The sequence below is a fragment of the Cynoglossus semilaevis genome, chromosome 6 (genome assembly GCF_000523025.1).
Source record: "Cynoglossus semilaevis isolate Cse_v1.0 chromosome 6, Cse_v1.0, whole genome shotgun sequence".
NCBI lineage: Eukaryota > Metazoa > Chordata > Actinopteri > Pleuronectiformes > Cynoglossidae > Cynoglossus > Cynoglossus semilaevis.
In genome coordinates, this window is record NC_024312.1 from 13194205 (window position 1) to 13213711 (window position 19507).

A 19507-nucleotide genomic window follows, 5' to 3' on the forward strand; every position below is an offset into this window, starting at 1 on the left:
TGCCGCCACAGGAAGAGCTGCTCTGCCGCTCACTGTCACATAGACAAAATATTTGTAGCAAATGCAGAATACTTTTTTTCAGACCAATTAATGGTAAGTGAATCATTTCCCACTGCACAGCTTACCTCTCAGGGCACGTTGGAAACCACTGACCTACAGACCTCAGGTAGCATTCACCGGAAATGAATGTCCTGTTTATTTTAGAATAGCAGTTATTAGCAGAAAGAGCACAGAGAGTTCACGGCAGTAACGGCAGAACATCTACAGCTTTGTTTCACAGTAGATCCATTTGTTTGTACAAAACAACGTAATGCGTGACTTTTACCCAGAAAGCCCCAGCACCAGAGGAGTCTACCACTTTACACACACACGTTTGTTTTCCCTGCATGTCTTCTCTCCAGCTGACGAACAGGTTGACAGAGAAACTTGTCAGCGCTCTTTCGCAACCTCTTTCATATTGTCATACAAAACACTTAGAACATTAAAGGACGACGCCTTTTTATGATCTGACTGATTAAAAGTTATTCTTCTTTGAAGTCATGGAGTGGGGTGACAGCAGGGAAGCAGCATAAACAGCCAAAAATAAAACAAAGTGGTGGAATAAGAAAATGTTGTCAATCTTAATGTTATTTTTTTTCCACAAAACACATTTAGATTACATTTTTTTTTATTTTAAAGCATAAGAAATGTTTTGATTGAACTGTTTCCCTTCAGTTAACATCCACCCAAACCAACCACTGCCTGCTGACACTAGTCCACATGAAATGGACCACTTCAGCCAAACAGGATTTATTGTAGATTTTTATTCTGAAAAAAAAAAAAAAAAAATTCAAATAAAAAAGAAACAATAAAAATGTATAAGAATTAAGTTTTTTAAAGAGTCAATTAACCAAAATATACCTTTTAAAAAGGGTTTTTAAAAGATGTTTAAAGAAAAAAAAATCATTTTTTTATTTTTTAAACTACCTAATAATTCTTGCCTCACAGTCCCACACACCGGACTAATGAATATTATCTAAAACATTATGACTCAGATTAGTTTGTGCTTGGAGATAATGTATAATAAATTAAACTATTACATTAATATCTCTCTATATAAAGGTTGAGGCACAAGATGAAACGCTGCACTTTGTTTTATACTGAATCAACTCAGACTGATCCAAAGATAGAGGACAATCCAACAAAAGGTTCTAAAGCCAAAGCATCTTTTCAAAAACAAACCTGTCAACACACTTCACTTCAGCATCTGTCGACTTGTTTCTCTCCTTCCTCTCACGCTTCCCGACACCGTTTGTAACCTCTTCAATCAAAACAAGGCTCGCGTGCAGCTTATGAAGAAGCGTCAAATGAAGAAAGTGAAAATAATAATAATGCATAATTGTCAGCCTGTCAGACGTGCCCGTGTGCCGTAAAGGAAACAAACTCACAATGTAACCAGATTTGAATATCTCACGGTGGAGGCTGATGTAGGGAGGATGGATCAAAGGGAGGAGAGACACAGCAGAGAGGGGCAAATAATAATAATAAAAAAAAAAAAACACACCGTTTCATTTTAATAAGTGAGGGAAAGCATTTCTAAAGCAATGCACATGTTAAAGTTTTAATGTGTTTGGAAGTGTGTGGTGGCTGTTGTACATCAAAACACTGCTAATGAGGACTGGGTTAAAGCGGCGTTTTATCTTGAAAACCAGAGACAAAGGAATCTGAAAAACTAAAATACTTTAGTACTGCTGTACATCCTGTATGATGTTTTTCCAATGATACTTTTCCGGCTCCTGGTAAGAGAGTATATTTGCACTGTGGGAGGAAGTTGGAGAGTACAGTTGGAGAACATGAAAATGTCATATGGAAAAGACCATCAGTTACCACTGGATATCAAACTGTTGACCTTCTTACTGTAAGGCAAGATCACCGACTGCTCTACCACTGTGTATCCCTACTCTCCTAAATATGTTTAGGAACAAAAACAATGTTATAATCATAAATGGATGAACAGATCAAAACAGTTGGTACTTACTTTCCTTCATGTGTCAAGGCTGAGTTCTGAATCAGTCTTTATCACACAGAACACCTGTGCCTAGTTCCCTGAAATGTTTGGAACAACCTTCCTGCTTAGTGCCGTAAAAACAAGGCCAGAGAAGAAGAAGAAAAGGTTGGTAATGAAGCCGTTCATCAGTGTCAGGTTGATTTCCTTCTTTAATGATTGTTGTTTTAGAGTTCTTCTGCAGTTCACAGGTGTCATGGAGTCGAGTCAAGAACAGAATATACAATATGAAATGAGCATGTCTTACATATGGAGGCTCCTAATGTAGGCCGAAACCGCTGTCAGAGTGGGTCGTACAAAAGTCGTCACTCATCAGAAGTCGCTAGAGAGAAATCCAGCTCGTCTCTTTTAAATATATATGTAAATAAACCAAGAAGACATAATAAATACATTTGTCATTGACACCATATGCAAATACATCTAATTCAGAACCAAGACAAAAAAAAACCAAAACAAAAAAATGCACCATTAATGGCAGAAATGGTGGTAAAGTTGAAATCTTGGCCAAAGTCTTTTTTTTAATTTTTTTTTATAAAAGTGTCAAATATGTATAAATTTAGGAACACCAAAATTCACAAAGTCTAACTCTGTATATACACTATATTTTCTGCTGGGAAAATGTTAATTTAGAGGAAGAAATACTTCCAAACGTTTTCACTCGTCGTACCCTTTGACATTGAAAAATATTACGAGACTCTTGCCCTTTGTTCCTGAGTGGGTTAAGGTGGGATTAAGTGCAAAGTGCATTTCTTTGTTTTTAACCACGTACGACAGAAAACAAAACGTCTGTACAGAGTGAGGTCCTGGCGGTACCATTACCAGAGCTGTGGAACTGGCCTTGAAACGCGGAGCTGGAACGGTACAAGTAGAGAAATGAGTCAGATCATATTGTTCCTCTTCAGAACTTCCAAGTACTGCTGCGTGGCCCTACTGACGGGGTCCAGGTCCACCCTGGAGGCCGAGCCAACAGGTGACAAACGCATGGTGGCAATGTCCAGCTCTGCTGTGGCTGAGCACCAGAGAGAGAGAGAGGGAGAGAGAGAGAGAGTGAGATACATACCCAGGCATATGAAATTTTTTTTGAATTAATCAACTCACCGGTGTTCAACTCTTTCGATATGTTTTTATCCAGCTCACTCTGCATCTGTAAAAGAATATATAAAGATCAGGTGATTCAAACGAGACCTTTTGCAAAAAGCAATTATTTACACATGACAGACGTACGTGCCGTGTTTCAGCAACACAAACAAACACCACTCTGCGAGGAAAATATGACCATGAGAATGAGAAACACAGCAGGACATGCCGAGCTACTCTGCCTCAGTGTAGTCACTGCTGCCTTTTTGATGTTTCTTTTTAATTAGAGGTCATCAAAGCCACACAGTGTGTCTCTATAAATATTTTAACAAGGTGTGAGATGAATGCTTTTTAGTGAATATGTTAAGGAATCACCCATTTTGGAGCGTCATATCTAATAACCGACGTGCAAAATCATACATGACAGATGTAAAAAAAAGCTGCGTTGTACTACTGATCAATCGGTGGAGAAAGAAGTGAGAGACGGAGAAACCCTAAGGGTCTTTTCACACTAAATGTAATCTTGGAATGTCGCAAAATCCATATTTTAATAAACAGGAATTTAAAAGAAAATCCTTTTTTATCTTTTCACCTGATCTGCAATGCAAAATCGTGAATTTTGAAGAAGCTGATTGAAGAACACAGATGTGATTCATTTATTCTTTTCTGGAAAATCGTGGACTATTTTAACACAGATGTGATTCATTTATTCTTTTCTAAACGGTTACTTGAATCTGCAGGCTTGATTTTCAAAATAACAAAAAATAAATAAATAAAAAAATAACAAAACAGATAAAATAAGTGATAACGTTAACAATAAATGTCATTTGTTGTCAATATTCGGAAAATATTCATCCCCCCAAAACTGTCACAGATTGAAGACAAGTATAAAATAACATTTGATTAGGAATCAATCAATCAGAATAGGCCAAAAAAATATTATGGATGTATATAAAAAAAAAAATCAGTTTAAATCTGTAGTGCATGCAAAGTGAATGCAGATCCATCAGCAGCCAGGTACACACTGAGCTCAACACATCTACACACCTGGTTAAGAATGAGGCTGAAGAGAGGACAGATGACAGAGAGACTTTTGAGCTAGAAGCTAAAGGAGTGAGAAACAGAAGACACGATAGACGCCCCGTCATTAACAACGGACAGAAAAAATAACGATGGAACTCGTTTAAGTTGAATGTATCAACAAAATACCACACTGACGACAATTAAATCAATGAACCGCAGGAATGAAGGTGAGCTAAAAAAATATCATTCTCCAGTTTCGGTGATGAGCTGTGTTCGTGTACTGACCTTTGCCAGATAGTCCTCCACTCTGCTGTTCTGTCCCTCAGACCCAGGGCTGAGAACACCCAGACCCAGGCTCCGGTTGAGTGTGACTCCTGGTGAAACCAGAGCGCCCACGTCCAGCGAGGGGTTCACCAGGCTACCATTTGCAATACTGCTTGTGATAAAAGACCTGCTGCGCTCGTTGAGCAACTTAGAATTAGCTTCTGCAAGACGAGTGTTGGACCTGCCCAAAAAAAAAATAAAAATAAAAATCAGTGACTGACATCCGGGCGATAATTCACTCAGGTCGATGACAAAAATATCAGTGACTGACATCTGGGCGATAATTCACTCAGGTCGATGACACCGAGCAGCTCCTCTCACCTGTCCAGTTTGGCCGACAAAGACTTGCGCAGACGCAGCTCCTCGGAGTACAGCTCTCTGTATCGATCCAGTTCGGTGCGAGTGGAGTCTCTTTGTATGAGGCTTTCTTGCTGGGTTGTGCGGGTCTGAAGAAGTGCTGCCTCCAGCTCCCGGATCTTCTGCTCCAGCTGAGAGCGTACGTTGGACTCATTGGCGGCTCGGATCTGATCCAGTGCCTCCTGGGAAGCAGCCTGGGACTGAGAGGTATACAACGAAAAGGATACTAATTTGTACAAACCAATATCAGTAGGAGAGTTTGACAAAAATGTTTAGAGTCCAAAAGAAAAAAAAAAAACATTCTGTTTTGAACAAAACACTGACATCACGTAGATATAGCCTTAGTTTCGTTATACAGCTGGTTGTGCAGAAAACCTGAAAATCAGGTCATTGGATCACAAATACATTTAAGGAACGAGTATTTGAATGAAGTATCGGACCTGATACGGATACTGGTATTTGTGACAGTGCAGCCCGAATTCAAACCACTGCACCTTCTCCACAATGTGTTATTCCTCTGTACCTGTAAGAACAGGTTGACCTGGTCCAGTTTCCTTTGAATCTCCTGACGGGCCTTCTCCTCCACATCACGGCGAAACTGCTCAGCCTGTCCCTGCTCCATCTGAGCAGTCTCCATCCTGCGCCTCAGGTCCGACACCTCCTCCTCCAGCTGCCTCTTACTTCTCTCCAGCTGGTCGCTACTGTGGCTGTAGCTCTTTTGGGCCAGCTGATCTTTGAGCTCTCTGTTCGTCTGCTCGAGCTGGCCGCAGCGAGACACTTCCCTCTGCAGCTGCATCTGAAGATCATCCAGCTGAGACAGAAGACAGAGCGAAGACCAACAGCTGACATGAAGTCCAGCTGAGACAGAAGACAGTTTCAGAGCGAAGACCAACAGCTGACATGAAAAATAAAATTCCATAGACAACGTTTGTGACTCTCTGTAAGTCACGCAGTGATGGGCGTGCATACTGGAATCACAATGCTTTGCAGACCTTTTCTCTCATCCGCCCAAGGCCTCCATCAGCCTGACTGTTTCTGCCAAAGTCCATCTGCATAGTACTCATAGGAGAACCTCCGGCAGAGTTCTGATCCCGCAGTTTCTTCTTTGCAGTCTTCAACAGAGTACGCAGCCTTCGACGTAAATGTTCAACGTCACACACAAGCACAAAGAAAAATAAAAGATGACAATCAATACCGTGTTTCTTTCTCCTAAAGATAAGACAAGGCAATGCACTAAGGAGGAGGAGAAGGAGGAGAAGGAGCTTGAGCAGGTGGTGCTGGACTCACCGGTACATTTCCTTCTGGAGTTCTGTGTTTCTGTTCATCTCTTGATCCAGACGAGTGTCAACTGCCTTCTTCTGCTCGGCCATTTTTTTGAATTTCTTTTTCTCGATTTCCACCTGCAGTTTCACACCACAAAAACAACAAAAAAAGTGAAATGTATCCCATAATAGTTCAACTTTATAAACAGTCTATATCATACTTAGGCCGCTATATGTTATCACCTGAGTGTTGAGTTCTCCTCTTTCTTTTTCCAGCTCTGCCATACGGAGACCTAACTTCGACCGACTCTTCAGCTCATCCTCCCATAAGGCCTGAGAGTCTTGAGCCGTGTGCGACAAGGCGTTCTGCCTCTGGACCTTAAACCAGGTGTGAATATGAATTTTAATTTTTTTTTTATTTATTCACATTCTCATTTTAAATTATTATTGCTTATAATCAAGCTGCTCTCAAAGTGGAAACAGTAATGTTGACCTCTCTACTGAGCTGGTCTTCCAAAGTCATCTTACTGCTCTGCAGGTTTGTAACCAAGTCTTCCAAATGACCTCTGACCTTCAGAAATAAGAGGACAGCTTTTAATTAAAACAACAATTTGTATTTAAAACAGCGGTTGCTCTTTTATCAGTTGTATCGCGACACTTTGAGAGACACTTTAATGTGAAAGGAAAAAAAACACACACGCACAACGGAATGTAAAGACCCCCAACCTTGGATGTCACCAAGAAACAACCCACACCCAACACCGAGACAAAGATGGTACTGAAAGAGAAGTTGGAACACTTTGTAAAAATGCAGTAAATATTGTTGTTTGTAAAGAGGACAAACATTTCAAATTGGTTTAAAAAAATTGAATTTCTGCAACAATCATTTCTGCAAAAAAACATCATTTTAAACATTGTTTCAAAAACATAGAAAGGTTTACAAGTAATGTGAGGTTTTGGTCAATTGTGTTGGTTATTTGAAACTTGCATTTTTACAAAATGTACCAATAGTTTAGGAAACAGTTTCACTTCTCTACAAGTTTGTATTCCTGATAGAACAGCAAATGCAAAAAAATAAATAAATCCCAAAGCCCATTTACTTCAGATTTTGACAGATTGTGTTATTTTGTTTCTATAAGCACAAGTCAATCCAAACAGAGAAACCACAGCTCTATTCACAATACCAACCCCTCCTCCAGGTGAGAAGTCAGAGAGCTGAAAAAGATTGGATGCTTTAACAAATGTTGAAGTCGACGTGATTTTACCACAAATTATATAAACATACTGTCAATGTCACGTAAAGAGAAAAAATAACAAGACTCTCGTGTAAATGGTGGGTCACTCACCATGGCAGCTTCATGGGCCCCTTTCTGCAGAGCATCAATCTTGTTCGATTGTTGCTTCGCAGCCGCTTCCAGCCTGGCGTTCTCTATCTCCAGCCTGTTATGATGTCACACAGAGACGTTACATCACAACGTTGTCTATGACCGGTTCAAAACCATAATAAAACCGTGATTGTATATGTCAAATCTATGTATCTGTGACATCCGGTGGATAGAATTCTCTGTGATGTGTCACTGTGTAGTTGTTGTTGTTGCTCTGTGATGTGTCACTGTGTTGTTGTTGTAAATACTTCTGCACAGCATCCTCCAGTTGTTTGATGGTGGTGCCTGAGGCTGCTGAGGCTGACAGTGCCTCCTGGAGTTTCTGAGCGGTAGTGTCAAGTTCCTTGTCCTTTTCGTCCAAACTGCTCTTCAGACCATTAAATCGTTTCTCTGCCTGCAGGTACTGGTCCTCACTGTCCTCCAGCTACAGACAGAAACACAACTTTTAAAACGGCGCCAAAAATTCTCTTTGCTGAAGTCAGCTTTGTTTTGGGAATAATTTCTGTTTTAGTTTCTGTTCAAACACACGTTGTTGTAATTCCTCCCTGTAGTTACCTTTCCTTTAAGCCTGTCCATGTCTTTGAGAAGGCGAGTCTTCTCCTCCTCTAGGTCACTGCGATAGCGTGTGTTGACCTCCAGAGAGGCTTCGCTCATTGACAGCTTCTTCAGAGAGTCAGCGAGTTCCTGCTGCAGCTGCCGCAAGTTAGTCTGAGCCCAGGCGTAATCCAGAAAGCCGACAGACAGAACAGGTTAAAAATCAGAAGAGATTCGTCAACGTCTCTGTACTTCAGACCGAACCTTACCTCTCTATCATTCCTCTCTTCCTCCAACTTGTAGATCTGATCTCGGAGATCAGCGGCCTTGCTGGAGAGCTCCTTGTTCCTCTCCTCCACCATCTGAACCCTCTCCTCAGAGTCAGACCTCAGCTTGGACAGAATGTCACTGAAGCGCTCCTGTGCGTCTGTAACGGCGCGCTCCTTCGCATCTCCTTTGTTCTGAGACTCCTCCAGTTGTTGGCGTAATAACATAACCTCACTTTGGTTCTGGGCCAGTCTCTCCTGTGAGGCCTCTTGCCGAGCCTTGGCGCGACTGACCTGCTCCCTTTCTGCATTTAAAGCCGTTTCCAGTTCTTTGACACGTGCAAGTGCTTGGTCCTTCTCACGCTGCAGGACTTCCAGCAGGAGACCTTTTTCTGTCAGCTGCAGTGAGACACGGTGAACTTCATTCTCCATGCTGTTTGCACTTGCCTCCGTCTTGGCCAACTTCTGGGACAGGCTGCTAACTGTCTCTCGCTGACTGGCTGCTTCACCTGTGAAAAAATGTATTATGAAATAGTCAAACAACGGAATTGTAAAAACTCTAGAAAACCAACAGCCACAGACTTGAAAACACACCTCACCTCAGTACTATTAACTAACTATCCCACTACTGACCTGAGAGCTTGTCCTTCAGACGTTGATGGTCTTCTTTCTCCCGGAGCAGAGCTTTCTCTGCACTTGCCTGAGCTGCGAGGCAACGTTCAGCCTCGTTCACTGCCCCAGCCAGACGGGTGCGAGTCGACTCCACCTCCACCTCCAAGGTCTCACGAGACTGTCGCTCATTTTCCAGACGCGTCGTCATCATTGCCAACTCGGACTTCAGGGCCGTCACCTGATTATTAGAACTGAAGACGGTTTGGGTCAAGGCATCGCTGTTGAGTTTGAGATCCCGCCGAGCATCTTCCAGCTGCTCCTTGAGGGCTTCGTTCTCCTCCAAGATCTGGCTTTCCTTGAGACCGCTGTTGGCCTGCGAGCTCTGTAGGTCGGCCCTGAGGATGGTCAGCTGTTCCTGTAAAGTCGCCGTTTGTCGGAGCAGCTCCCTCTCTCTGTCAGTGGCCTCAGTGAGCTGAGACAAGGCCTGGTGTGTAAAACAGGATACAGTTATATCAATAAAAGTGATCGTTTACTACATACATTCTTAATACATTTATGTAACTTTCTAAATCCCCGTTTCACAAAGAGTACCTCGTTGCTTTTGAAGACATTTCTCTTGTTCTCCTCCTCGATTTCCTGCTGCTTGCGAAGATGACCGTTGAGCAGATTCTCCTGCAGCGTCCTCGCACTACGCTCCTGAGCCAACAGTCTCTGGGTCTCGCTGTGGTCCTCTTCCAGCTGGGTGGATTAAATATATAAAATACTCACTCTCCAAACATGTTATAGTATATTCAACAACTACTGTACATCTGTGTACATATACTCATATAGTCTGCTTAAAACTATGGGAAAAGGAAAGATTTCTCTGCAAGACATACAATTATTCAAATGACTTAGAATTATGTAATGGCAACAAAGATGTGACGGAACAATCAAGAGAGTAAAACGTAAAAATGACAGAAAAAAAACAAACCTGTTTTATGTTGGCCACCAGTGTCCTCATCTCCAACTCCAGGTTCCTGTAGGTCAGCTCCACCTTTTGTCTCTCCTGAACCTCCAACTGATGCTGGTCCTCTATTTTCCTCAGCTTATCTTTGGTGTTGTTGTACATCATGGTAGCATTGCGGCGATTCTCCTGCTCCTGTTTCAGCTGAAATCTAGGAAGGTTCATTTAAAATATTGTGATAAAAGCAATAAAACAATGCAGAGGGAGTGAGAGAAATATCAAATATTTTTCATATTTCCCCAAAAAGAAGAGCAACATTTCACCTCAGGTTTGTAACTTCAGTTTGTAATTCCAGCTGGTTGCGCTCTAAAGCAGACTTCACGTCCTTAACTTCGTCAAGAACAATATTCAGCTCAGCTCTCTCCAGCTCCAGCTGACACACCTTGTCAGCCAGGGAACCGTGTCGACTCCTGGCTTTTTGGATGGATCGCTCATATTCGTGGAAAATGTTCTGCAGCTTCACCATGGTGCTCGAGTCTGTAAAATTAGCAACATTTTCTCAAAAAGACTTTTCTTGCTTTAAAATGTGAAATTATTGCCGTAAACATATTTACTAACTTTATTTCTCATCACATATTAATTTATCTTTTAATCAAGACTGGGATCAGTTAAATCTGCACCTAAGGTGGCCGAGTCAAGCTTCTGAATGAGGATGGATGCATGACGATAGCCTGAAGTAGGAGAGTCGATCTCGTCTGTGGCCGTGTCCGAGGACTGAGTGAGTTCATCGAAGTCTTCTGTCATCTCCATTTCGTCTTGCTTCTAAATGTAAACAAAAAAAAAAAAAATCTTCAGAATTTGTCAAATTTTGCCACGTGGAACAAAAATGTCCAGCAACTTTAAGGCTCACCTCATTCTTTGGTTGTCCACTAGATGGCAACCTAATCCCAATAATTACATGGAAGAAAAATAAACAGTTATTCACATAACTGCACACCAACAACTTAAAATCCTTGAGGGTTATGATATAATGCAGTATACATTTTTTCCATTTACATCCCATCAACTTCCTACAACTGTTTAATTTTTTTAAACAACTAATGGCGTGTTTATTTGTAACAGATAGAGACACCTCCATGATGCCTTCTCCATTTTTCCCAAACTGATGCATGCAATCACGCTGAATGTAAAATTCACTGTCCTTCAATCCGAATGAATCTGAGGCAAAGATAAAGCCATACAAATTAGGAGCATACTGCATATATACCTTCCTTGTCCTTCATTCATTCCTTCATTGTCTGACACGTCACTCAAAGTGCTATCGTCAAACACAGACAGAGGGTCTCCATTGACGTGAGTGTTGGTCTGAGGAGCCCTGCCGTGCCGGGCCCCTCTGACCACCTCCGTCTTTGTGGTCTCCTCCACCGTCAGTCCGTTCTTCTTGTTGTTGTTGCTACTGTTGCTCTGCTGCAATGGCAGATGTGATAACACTGTTGTCCCGTTGGGGCTAAAAAAAAAAAGAGCAGTAAACCTCAACGTCAGTCATGACAACAAGAGATTAACTGCAATGAACGGGACAAGTAGCGAAAAGACAAAACACACACAGATGTTTTATTGAACATAAAGGACTTAATATCTCTTGTGATTGTAAAAGGAACAGTTAACATTAACTCAGGGGCCACACAACAAATGTGCAACAGGAAGAGACCACATACCTCTGAGCTCCTGCAGACTGCAAATCCTGGTGAACTGCTCCTGATGATCCTGACACACATTTTGAACTGCTCTCAGGTTTCCCAGTACCCACTTCTTTCAATGTCTCTTTTCCTGCGTCCCAGGAAGCACTGGCCTTGTGCACCTCTGCTAAGGGCTCTGTCACCTCTTCACCAACCTGGAAGGACAGGGGCAGATGTTAAAAGGCCTCACAGGAGACGTTAAACCCAACAGATACGAGTTGGTGCCACTGTTTTAAGATGCTATTTGCGTACTTGTACTCTACTCATCCATAATTCAGTGTCAACCCTGCCTTCCGAGACCTAACACTATCGTGTGGATACTATTTGACATGGTAATTTCAGTTAATTACACACACATACACACACGCAGGCACGGACACAACTGCATACAGTGCATAAATGTGAATTCTAAGAACTAAAATTTGTTCTTTAATTATTAAAATTATTAGTAGTACTAGTAGTACTTTAGTAGTAAATTACTGAAATCTAAATTATTCTAAAAAGTTAAATTGTTATGTAGTCATGGTGTTTAGTATTTTCAGAAGACTGGCCTAAAAATGCTTTACATTTGGAACCTTAAAAATCCGCTAAAAAGAATCCACCAAACACAACTTCATCACTGCACTTCTTTCCTTTGAAGCAAAGAAGGCCACACACAGACAGTGTTGACACAAGGTGAGGACATGCTGAGGACATGCATAATGAAAGACGAGTCAAGACAAGAATTTTAAACTTTTCAAAGAACAGGGACGTAAACGTTAAACCAAACAGATAACTAATGTAAAACAAGAATGGAACTGGGCAGCAACTGATGATCATGTCGTTTACTGTTTAATCTGATTTTTTTTTTTTAAACAAAAAGACTGATTTATCATTTGGTGAACAAATGTGGGAAATGGTAGAAAATGTCAAATGAGGTATTGTATTTTTCCTGCCAGAAATTTCTTTACAAAATTTGAGCATATTCCCATTCAAGGAAATGGGAGGGTTTTTTTTAGTCTATTATCAAAAAAATTCCAGTAGATAAACAATAATCAACCATCTGTTGCAACCCCAAATAAGAAAATGACAAACTGACGAGCAGACTTGGACAACTGAAATGTCAGATGTATGACCTGCCGGCTCCTTTGGAATAGTGAAGGTAACACAATTAAGAAAAACCAGAGGTTTCACTAAAAGACACTAAAGGAGAAGAGAGGCAATCATCTCTACCTCTCTCTTTAGCTGAATCTTTTCTTTCTCCAAATCCAGGCAGACCTTCGTTAACATTCCAACCTGAGGTTTAAACCTTTCCACTTCCTCTTTCAGCTCCTGGTCAGAAACCAGGTGAGAAGACTCCTTGGCCTTCTCACGAGCTTCCTCAGAACTGTCCGCACTCGTCTCTTCCATTTGCTGATCGGGAGTTTTTTCCTCCGAGTCAGTCTGCTGCTGTGGGATCGACTCAAACTCCTCTTCTTCTATAACTGAGCCCCCGTCATCATCAGAGGCAGGTTGAACAGTAAAGTCTAAGTCAGCGTGGAGGTGCGGTGAAGGCGAGCCGCACTCTTCCAGGTGATCACTGTAGGGCAGACCTGGAATCGGCCGATGTGTGCTGCCCTCCTTGGACATGGGGTCTTCGCACAGAGAGTTTTCTGGTGACTCTGTCACAGACTCCTCCTGTCCAGACTCCCTCTGCTCGGGTATGGGGAGGAGGACGGTTCTTCTTGCTCTCGCTGTGGGACGTACAATGACTTCCCCTTCTTCGTCTTCACTTGACGATTCTTCCGCCGAGTTCTGCTCAGCGGTGGTCTGTTCCTCTTCGGCTGAACATCTAGATTTCAGCAGTTCTCCGAACCTTTCCTTCAGTTCACCAGCAACATTCTTGAACGTGGACTTGACGTCACGTTTCTCCACCTCCACCCACAGCTTCTCGTAACGTTTCTCCCACGGGACATCGCCACTGTCTCTGACCGTCTCTTCAACACTGGGCTGATCGCTAAAGTCATTGACCTCTGGTCTGTCCGAGTTCATGAGAGATGACGGCGACTGGCTATTAGGGTCAACCTCACATGAATCTTCGGTCTCATGTCCCTCCTTTGACGGCATGAGTGGACAAGACAGAACAACAGAAAAGACAAAAATGCAAACTCCACGTCTTGACCTTCAACCACGCACTCACATGATCGTCAAGACACTGACACGTTTCTGTTCATTTAACTGCATTTATAACGTTTTTCACTGGAACACAAGAGCTAAAGAATTGGGAATGAATCTCAAAACTGTTGATTGGACCAAAAAAATGTGTTTCAATATTTGGTTATACAGTTCAACTGTTACACATTTACACACAGTCGAATTATTTCAAACAGAATGACCCACCTTATAACGACCGTTGTCAGCTTCCCGGTGAGTTTGACCGTTTCTTGCCACTGATGAGAGCTCAGAAGAATCTGCGGAGACAAAGTGTCATGAAAACACAAGACACATGGCCTCTAAGTTCTATTTGGGAAAAAAAAAGTTGGTGGCCTCACCTGGTTTGTTCATCGTCTGAATATCAGCAGCGGGTTTCAGGCGATTGTCTGTTTTGTCTGTAGTGGACTCAGATCCTAGGTTCTCGTGTTTCCAGTCCGATTCTTCAATGACAGCAGGTCACACACAATAAGCCAACAAGCTGTGTTAATGTCATAAAGGACAATTTTTGTTTTACATGCGCTTTACCGTCTTCACTCTCTGATTTCTGAAGCACCAATCTTCTTGCCCGTGGTTGAGGGTGAGGTAAAGGTTGTGGGGATGAGCTGATGTCAGAGTTGTTGCTCCTCTGAGGCGTCACCGGTGTTACATCTTCATCTGGTTCTTTATTGGTTGGATCTGGGCTTTCTGGTATCTCATCGTGTATGGGGGAAGCAATTTTGCGACCGGGCAGTGTTCTTCTACTGGTGGTACTGGCGGAGTCCCAGTCTGATGCATCTGTAGGATTGTGACAAAAGGGCTAAGGGTTAATTAACAATACTGTACACCCAACAGTGTCAGTTACAGAGAGACTTCAGAGATACTAACCCTCAAGGTCATCAACATCTCCAAGACCGAGTTCCTCCATTAGGTCTGTAGGCAAAAAAAAAAACAAGCTGTAGAACAGAGTGTTTTCAGATATTCTTTATCTATCATAAAGTTTAAACTTTTTTATTTACCAGTCTTTCTGTCATTGTTCTCTTCAAGTCTGTTCAAAAGACCAAGTTTTTCCCATTTCGGCTTCTCAACCTGGACAGAAATTGAATGCAATTTTATTAAAAGGAAACAACATTTGTTCGTGGTGTAGGTCATTAACTTTCTGCACCCACCTCTCTTTGTGCGGTGTCATCGTCAGCATTATGTTCAACGACATCATCTTTGTGTTCAGCTGCGAGAAGAGAAAAGACGTGATGTTTTAGAAAACAGGTTCAACCGCTGCTCCAAGAAACACAGCGATGGCCTGGAGACTCTGAGTGAGTCTGCATTCCCATGCAAACATGCTGATGGTTATTTAGCATGAAAAAAACAAAACAAAAAACAAGGCAAGTTAGGCAGACAGAAAGAAAATATCTTGTTCCCGTCTTTCTGGGACACAAGCTCATTGTTGATGGCAACATATTAATATCAAAGGAGCCACATTAATAGGAACCTAAATTTAGGAAATGAAGTTCATGGGGTTGCAGGAGGGACACAGTACTGTGACGCTGCATGCATTTTTCTTTTGATGTTTATGAAGATGATGGTCAGGTGACAGGTCTCTCATACGGTTGACATGCTGTTTCCCAGACCTGTATGTAAAGACATTCATTTACCCTCTCCCTGGCTGCTTCTCGGCCTGTCTACACTCCTCCACGGCATTAGGACTGCCCCCCTATCGCCTCCTTCCCCTCTTAAAAAGGAGGGAATATAAAACAAGTCTACAAGAGAAATGCAACATAGAGCTTGAGCTGCAAAGGCTGTTTTTTTTTTCATAGAACAAATGGTGTAAATATCAAAATTAGAATAACTCACTCGAGGAGTTTTCACACTTTCAAAAGCATGAAATGGAGCTTGAAATGATTTCTCAGCTTGGAGAAACAGAATAGAATAATGCCATTCTTGAAAACACCTACTTTCTTTAGTCACTTGTTGAGCAGCAGACCCCCCCTCTTCCTCTTCCTCCTTCTGCGTGGCCATGTTTGGTTTTTCTTCTAGCATATCGGGGTTTTCAGAGTGTGACTTTGAACAGGAGGGAAGACAAGAGAGTGTCATTATAAAAGACAAACCTTCCAATAGTTTTATGTTTTTGTGTCTGTGATGTACCTCAGAGTCCCAGGAACTATGTTCTTCCTCCTCCTTTTGCAGACCCAGCTCTGACAGAAAATCTGTCGAAAAGACACTGAATAAATTTTCTATAACAAATAATATATAACAGATTATAATAAACTAAGAACAGGAATAAAGTAACATTTTAACACAATGTAACTTGAGTCAAGTTACTACTTTTTCTGGAGAAATTCCACATTTAACATAATGTAACTTGAGTCAAGTTACTACTTTTTATATAATATTATTTCTTCATATCACTTTCAGATTAAAGTAGGATTTATCTCCGAGCAGCAGTGTTGTCATCTGTGGACAAATAAACAAACCAGCCACTGACCTCTTCTCCTATCCTTGGTGACCTCTGTCACAGGAACAGTGGTTGTGGCGTCAGGCAACTTTTCAATCTGTGCAGGCTGATCATCTTCCTCCTCATCTTCCTCTTCATCATCCCCCACTTGCTCATTGTCATCATCGTCGTCTTCCTCCTCTTCATCATCATCCTCCTCCTCCTCCTCCTCCTCCCCAGTAGAATCCTCTTTCTATAATTAAATAAACCTTAGGATTATCGAAATTCTTTAAGCTACACCACATTGAAATGTGTCTGTTACTAGACATGAAGTAACCACAGCCCAACTTTGTCCGTTGTATTTCTGTTACCTGGGAGGGAGAGTCATTAACGCTTCTTAACGCTGTATTTTTAATCGCTGCTGACTCTGCTTCATCGGGCAAATCTGAGTCCACATTGTCAATGTCAGTCTGAGGCAAGGCTTTTTTTCCATCTTTAATAATATCGTCTGCTATGACTTCACTCTTTTCCTTTTTGTGTTTTCTAGATGTGTTTCTCACACAGGGTTCCAGTGATGGTGCAGTGAGAAGGTCAATGGTTTTCTTCTCACGATGTTCTTGGACTTCTTCCCAAGGCTCCATGGAACAGTGTTTATCTTCAATCTGAGGAGATGGTTTGTTTGCTTCCCTTTTCCCCTGCAATGATACTGGAACATCGGTTTTCTCATCAAGACTCTCATTTTTGATCCCTTCGGCCTCGACCACATCAGTGTCACTGTCTAATGAGGAGCCCCAAGAAGACCTGCGTTTCCCTTTTTTGGGGTTGGCGTCATCTTTATTGTCGGGATCGCTGTCGCTTTCTGCCGGACTAAATTGAGATGAATCATTTTTAATTCTGGCAATCGCACTTCTGCAACTATACTCCCTCTTTTCTTCATCACCGTAAGCACCGTGTTGTTCGTCTTTAACTAAGCTCTGTGAATGCACCTCGGCACCACACTGAGACGGTGAAGTGTCACATTTCAAATCCAACTTGATGCTTTTGTCCTTTGACCATATGCCGTCTTTTAAAAGGCTGTCGTCTTCGTCAGAATATTTTGACTCTACCCTAATGGCTGACACAACACAGTCATCCTCAACGTTTAATGTTGCCATCGCGGAGCTTGCTGTTCCAGCGGAGCAGACAGGACCAGTAGTTCCATCATTTATTTTTGCATCTACCTGGGAGGACTCCATATTTTCACTGGTTCTTCCAAAGTCGCAAAACCTGACATTACAAGATGTAGTTTGTACCGTGGTTGGACGAGCAGCGCAGATCGATTGGTTCTCAGCTTCCTTAAGTTTAGATGCGTTGGTCACGAAGTTGTTAATGCTGTTCTCATTTTCTTTCTCTTCTTCACTTCCTTCAACATCATCATCTTCCTCTTCTTTATCCTCATCACCTTCTTCATCATCGTCATCATCCTCATCACTTTCTTCATCATCCTCATTATAGTCTTCTTCCTCCTCCTCCTCTTCCCATTCTTCATGATCATCTTCCTCTGCCTCCTCCTCATCTTCTTTTCCACTATCTTCATCCCCCAAGTCCTCTTCTTCTGAACTCTCCTCACCAGTGTTTCTGTTTGTCCTTTGCTCAATTTCTGTGTCTGCTTTTGCGTATGTTTAGAGAAAAGAAAAAGGAAAAGAAAGTCAAAGATTCCATTAATAAAAAGTTACCTCTTGTGGGTTGAAGGTCTTTTGAGGTGCTTTGGAAATGAAAGAAATGGGAGCTGGCTCTACTGGCTGCTGCAAAACGTTCCTGGAGTGTAAACTCTGGTGATGAAGGGAAGGGATTCTCTGGATTCTAGTGTCATTCTCCAGATCAGATTCTGTACCACTCAAGGATTGGTCAAGCAGTGCAGAAGCTGATGGAAGGGGGATGGACAAACGGTTACTATTGAAAACTACAGAGTAGAAAATGGAAAGAAGGACAATATTCTGAAAATTGGAAGAATCTCAAATACCTTCACCCTTTTTAGTTGCAATCATCTTTCTTAGGTTTACTTTTTGCGGTTTCTGAGAGACAACAAAACAAAATTAACATGTAATATAATGTTTCGGTGAAAAGAGACACTGAGTAGTCATGAACCAACCTTTTTGCTCAAAACCAGCTCCTCCTCCTCATCTTCTTCAGATGAAGGCCATTCATCAGATGCACTTTTAGAAACACTGAGGATGGAGGAGGAATGGTTTTAACTGAGCTAAAGTAAATATTTACTGCATGTTGGAGACGGAAAAAAACAACAACGACATGACGCTCACCGACTAAGTGACTCTGACTGAGAAATATCTTCGGCATCTGAAACACAGCAGTGAACCTTGAATTAGAATCAACTTCCACAATAGCATTCAAGTTTGTGACCACATCGCGGAAATGCACAAAGCTCTACAATCTAGGAAACATGGCACACAAAATTATTCTAGTAACACGTTCTTCATCTTTGATAATTAGTTATGGTTGTCACTGGCAGAAAACTGATTTTTTTTTTTTTTTTTGCAGACAAAGCTCATCTAAACAAAGTAATACCTCCCCCTGCTTCATTTGCTCCATGCTCTAGATCCAGTCAAGTGGTAAAGCATGCGGAGTGAATGAAATAATCAAAGTGAATAATAAATAGATTCATATTTTTAATTATAATCACACCATACTACAACTTATCGTTGTGAGTGGCGAAACAGTGTACGTTACCATCTTTATCAGTGGCTGGTCCTCCAAGTGAGAAGCCAGCTTCAACATCATGGTAAGGACTTCCAGTCATTGATACTTTTTTCTTTTTGTTCTGGCCTTGATGAGAATGAGAGGGACCACCGCTTCTCTGAGTGCCGTGCTCAATGATAAGAAGGGAACAACTGTAAACGGCGTAGATGGGTTGCTGTTATGGTTTACAATGAAAGAACTAAAAAAAAGCATAAAATTAAACAGGAAATTGTAAATTTGTGGTATTCTTTAGTAGAACTTACGGGTGATGCCCATTCATTACTGCATAGTCATCAGCTGACCATCCTTTGGTATCCTTTAGTGTTACATCAGCATTAAAGCGCAAAAGTAGCCGCAGCATACCGATCTGTCCATTACTAGCAGCAATCATTAACGGAGACCTGGGGATTAAATTGGGATGGAAACATAGAGTAAAATGACAAAACACTGGTAATAATATAGCATTCATTCTTCTTTAAACTATCTGTAATTTGAAACATTTCATATGGTCATAAAAACTGTATGACATTGACATGAGACTTCTCAGTATGACAAAAAATTCCGCAGTGACATGTGTCAATTTTAATTACTTAGATTTACATATACAGATATTTGCATTACCTGGA

General features: G+C 41.6%; 1 protein-coding gene across 1 annotated transcript in view; it reads right to left on the reverse strand.

Moving 5' to 3' along the window:
• Positions 1-1658: 1658 nt before the first annotated feature.
• Positions 1659-19507, reverse strand: part of ankrd26 (ankyrin repeat domain containing 26) — a 21056-nt gene continuing 3207 nt past the window's right edge. The window contains exons 3-44 of the mRNA XM_025056352.1: positions 19145-19282; positions 18873-19033; positions 18446-18482; positions 18277-18352; positions 18148-18199; positions 17861-18048; positions 16517-17797; positions 16197-16398; positions 15857-15918; positions 15667-15772; positions 15367-15471; positions 14884-14942; positions 14734-14803; positions 14603-14647; positions 14264-14512; positions 14077-14178; positions 13925-13995; positions 13793-13797; positions 12779-13706; positions 11546-11721; positions 11098-11337; positions 10741-10771; positions 10511-10652; positions 10154-10367; positions 9858-10041; positions 9476-9622; positions 8906-9368; positions 8276-8781; positions 8028-8180; positions 7721-7896; positions 7434-7527; positions 7276-7302; positions 6581-6658; positions 6331-6465; positions 6113-6225; positions 5818-5956; positions 5349-5636; positions 4790-5025; positions 4430-4649; positions 3143-3188; positions 2292-3053; positions 1659-2108 (exon numbers count right to left, since the gene is read on the reverse strand). Of these exons, the coding sequence (XP_024912120.1) occupies positions 2923-3053; positions 3143-3188; positions 4430-4649; positions 4790-5025; positions 5349-5636; positions 5818-5956; positions 6113-6225; positions 6331-6465; positions 6581-6658; positions 7276-7302; positions 7434-7527; positions 7721-7896; positions 8028-8180; positions 8276-8781; positions 8906-9368; positions 9476-9622; positions 9858-10041; positions 10154-10367; positions 10511-10652; positions 10741-10771; positions 11098-11337; positions 11546-11721; positions 12779-13706; positions 13793-13797; positions 13925-13995; positions 14077-14178; positions 14264-14512; positions 14603-14647; positions 14734-14803; positions 14884-14942; positions 15367-15471; positions 15667-15772; positions 15857-15918; positions 16197-16398; positions 16517-17797; positions 17861-18048; positions 18148-18199; positions 18277-18352; positions 18446-18482; positions 18873-19033; positions 19145-19282 (7876 nt within the window). The 3' untranslated portion in view covers positions 1659-2108; positions 2292-2922. The remainder of the gene's footprint in view (positions 2109-2291; positions 3054-3142; positions 3189-4429; positions 4650-4789; positions 5026-5348; positions 5637-5817; positions 5957-6112; positions 6226-6330; positions 6466-6580; positions 6659-7275; positions 7303-7433; positions 7528-7720; positions 7897-8027; positions 8181-8275; positions 8782-8905; positions 9369-9475; positions 9623-9857; positions 10042-10153; positions 10368-10510; positions 10653-10740; positions 10772-11097; positions 11338-11545; positions 11722-12778; positions 13707-13792; positions 13798-13924; positions 13996-14076; positions 14179-14263; positions 14513-14602; positions 14648-14733; positions 14804-14883; positions 14943-15366; positions 15472-15666; positions 15773-15856; positions 15919-16196; positions 16399-16516; positions 17798-17860; positions 18049-18147; positions 18200-18276; positions 18353-18445; positions 18483-18872; positions 19034-19144; positions 19283-19507) is intronic.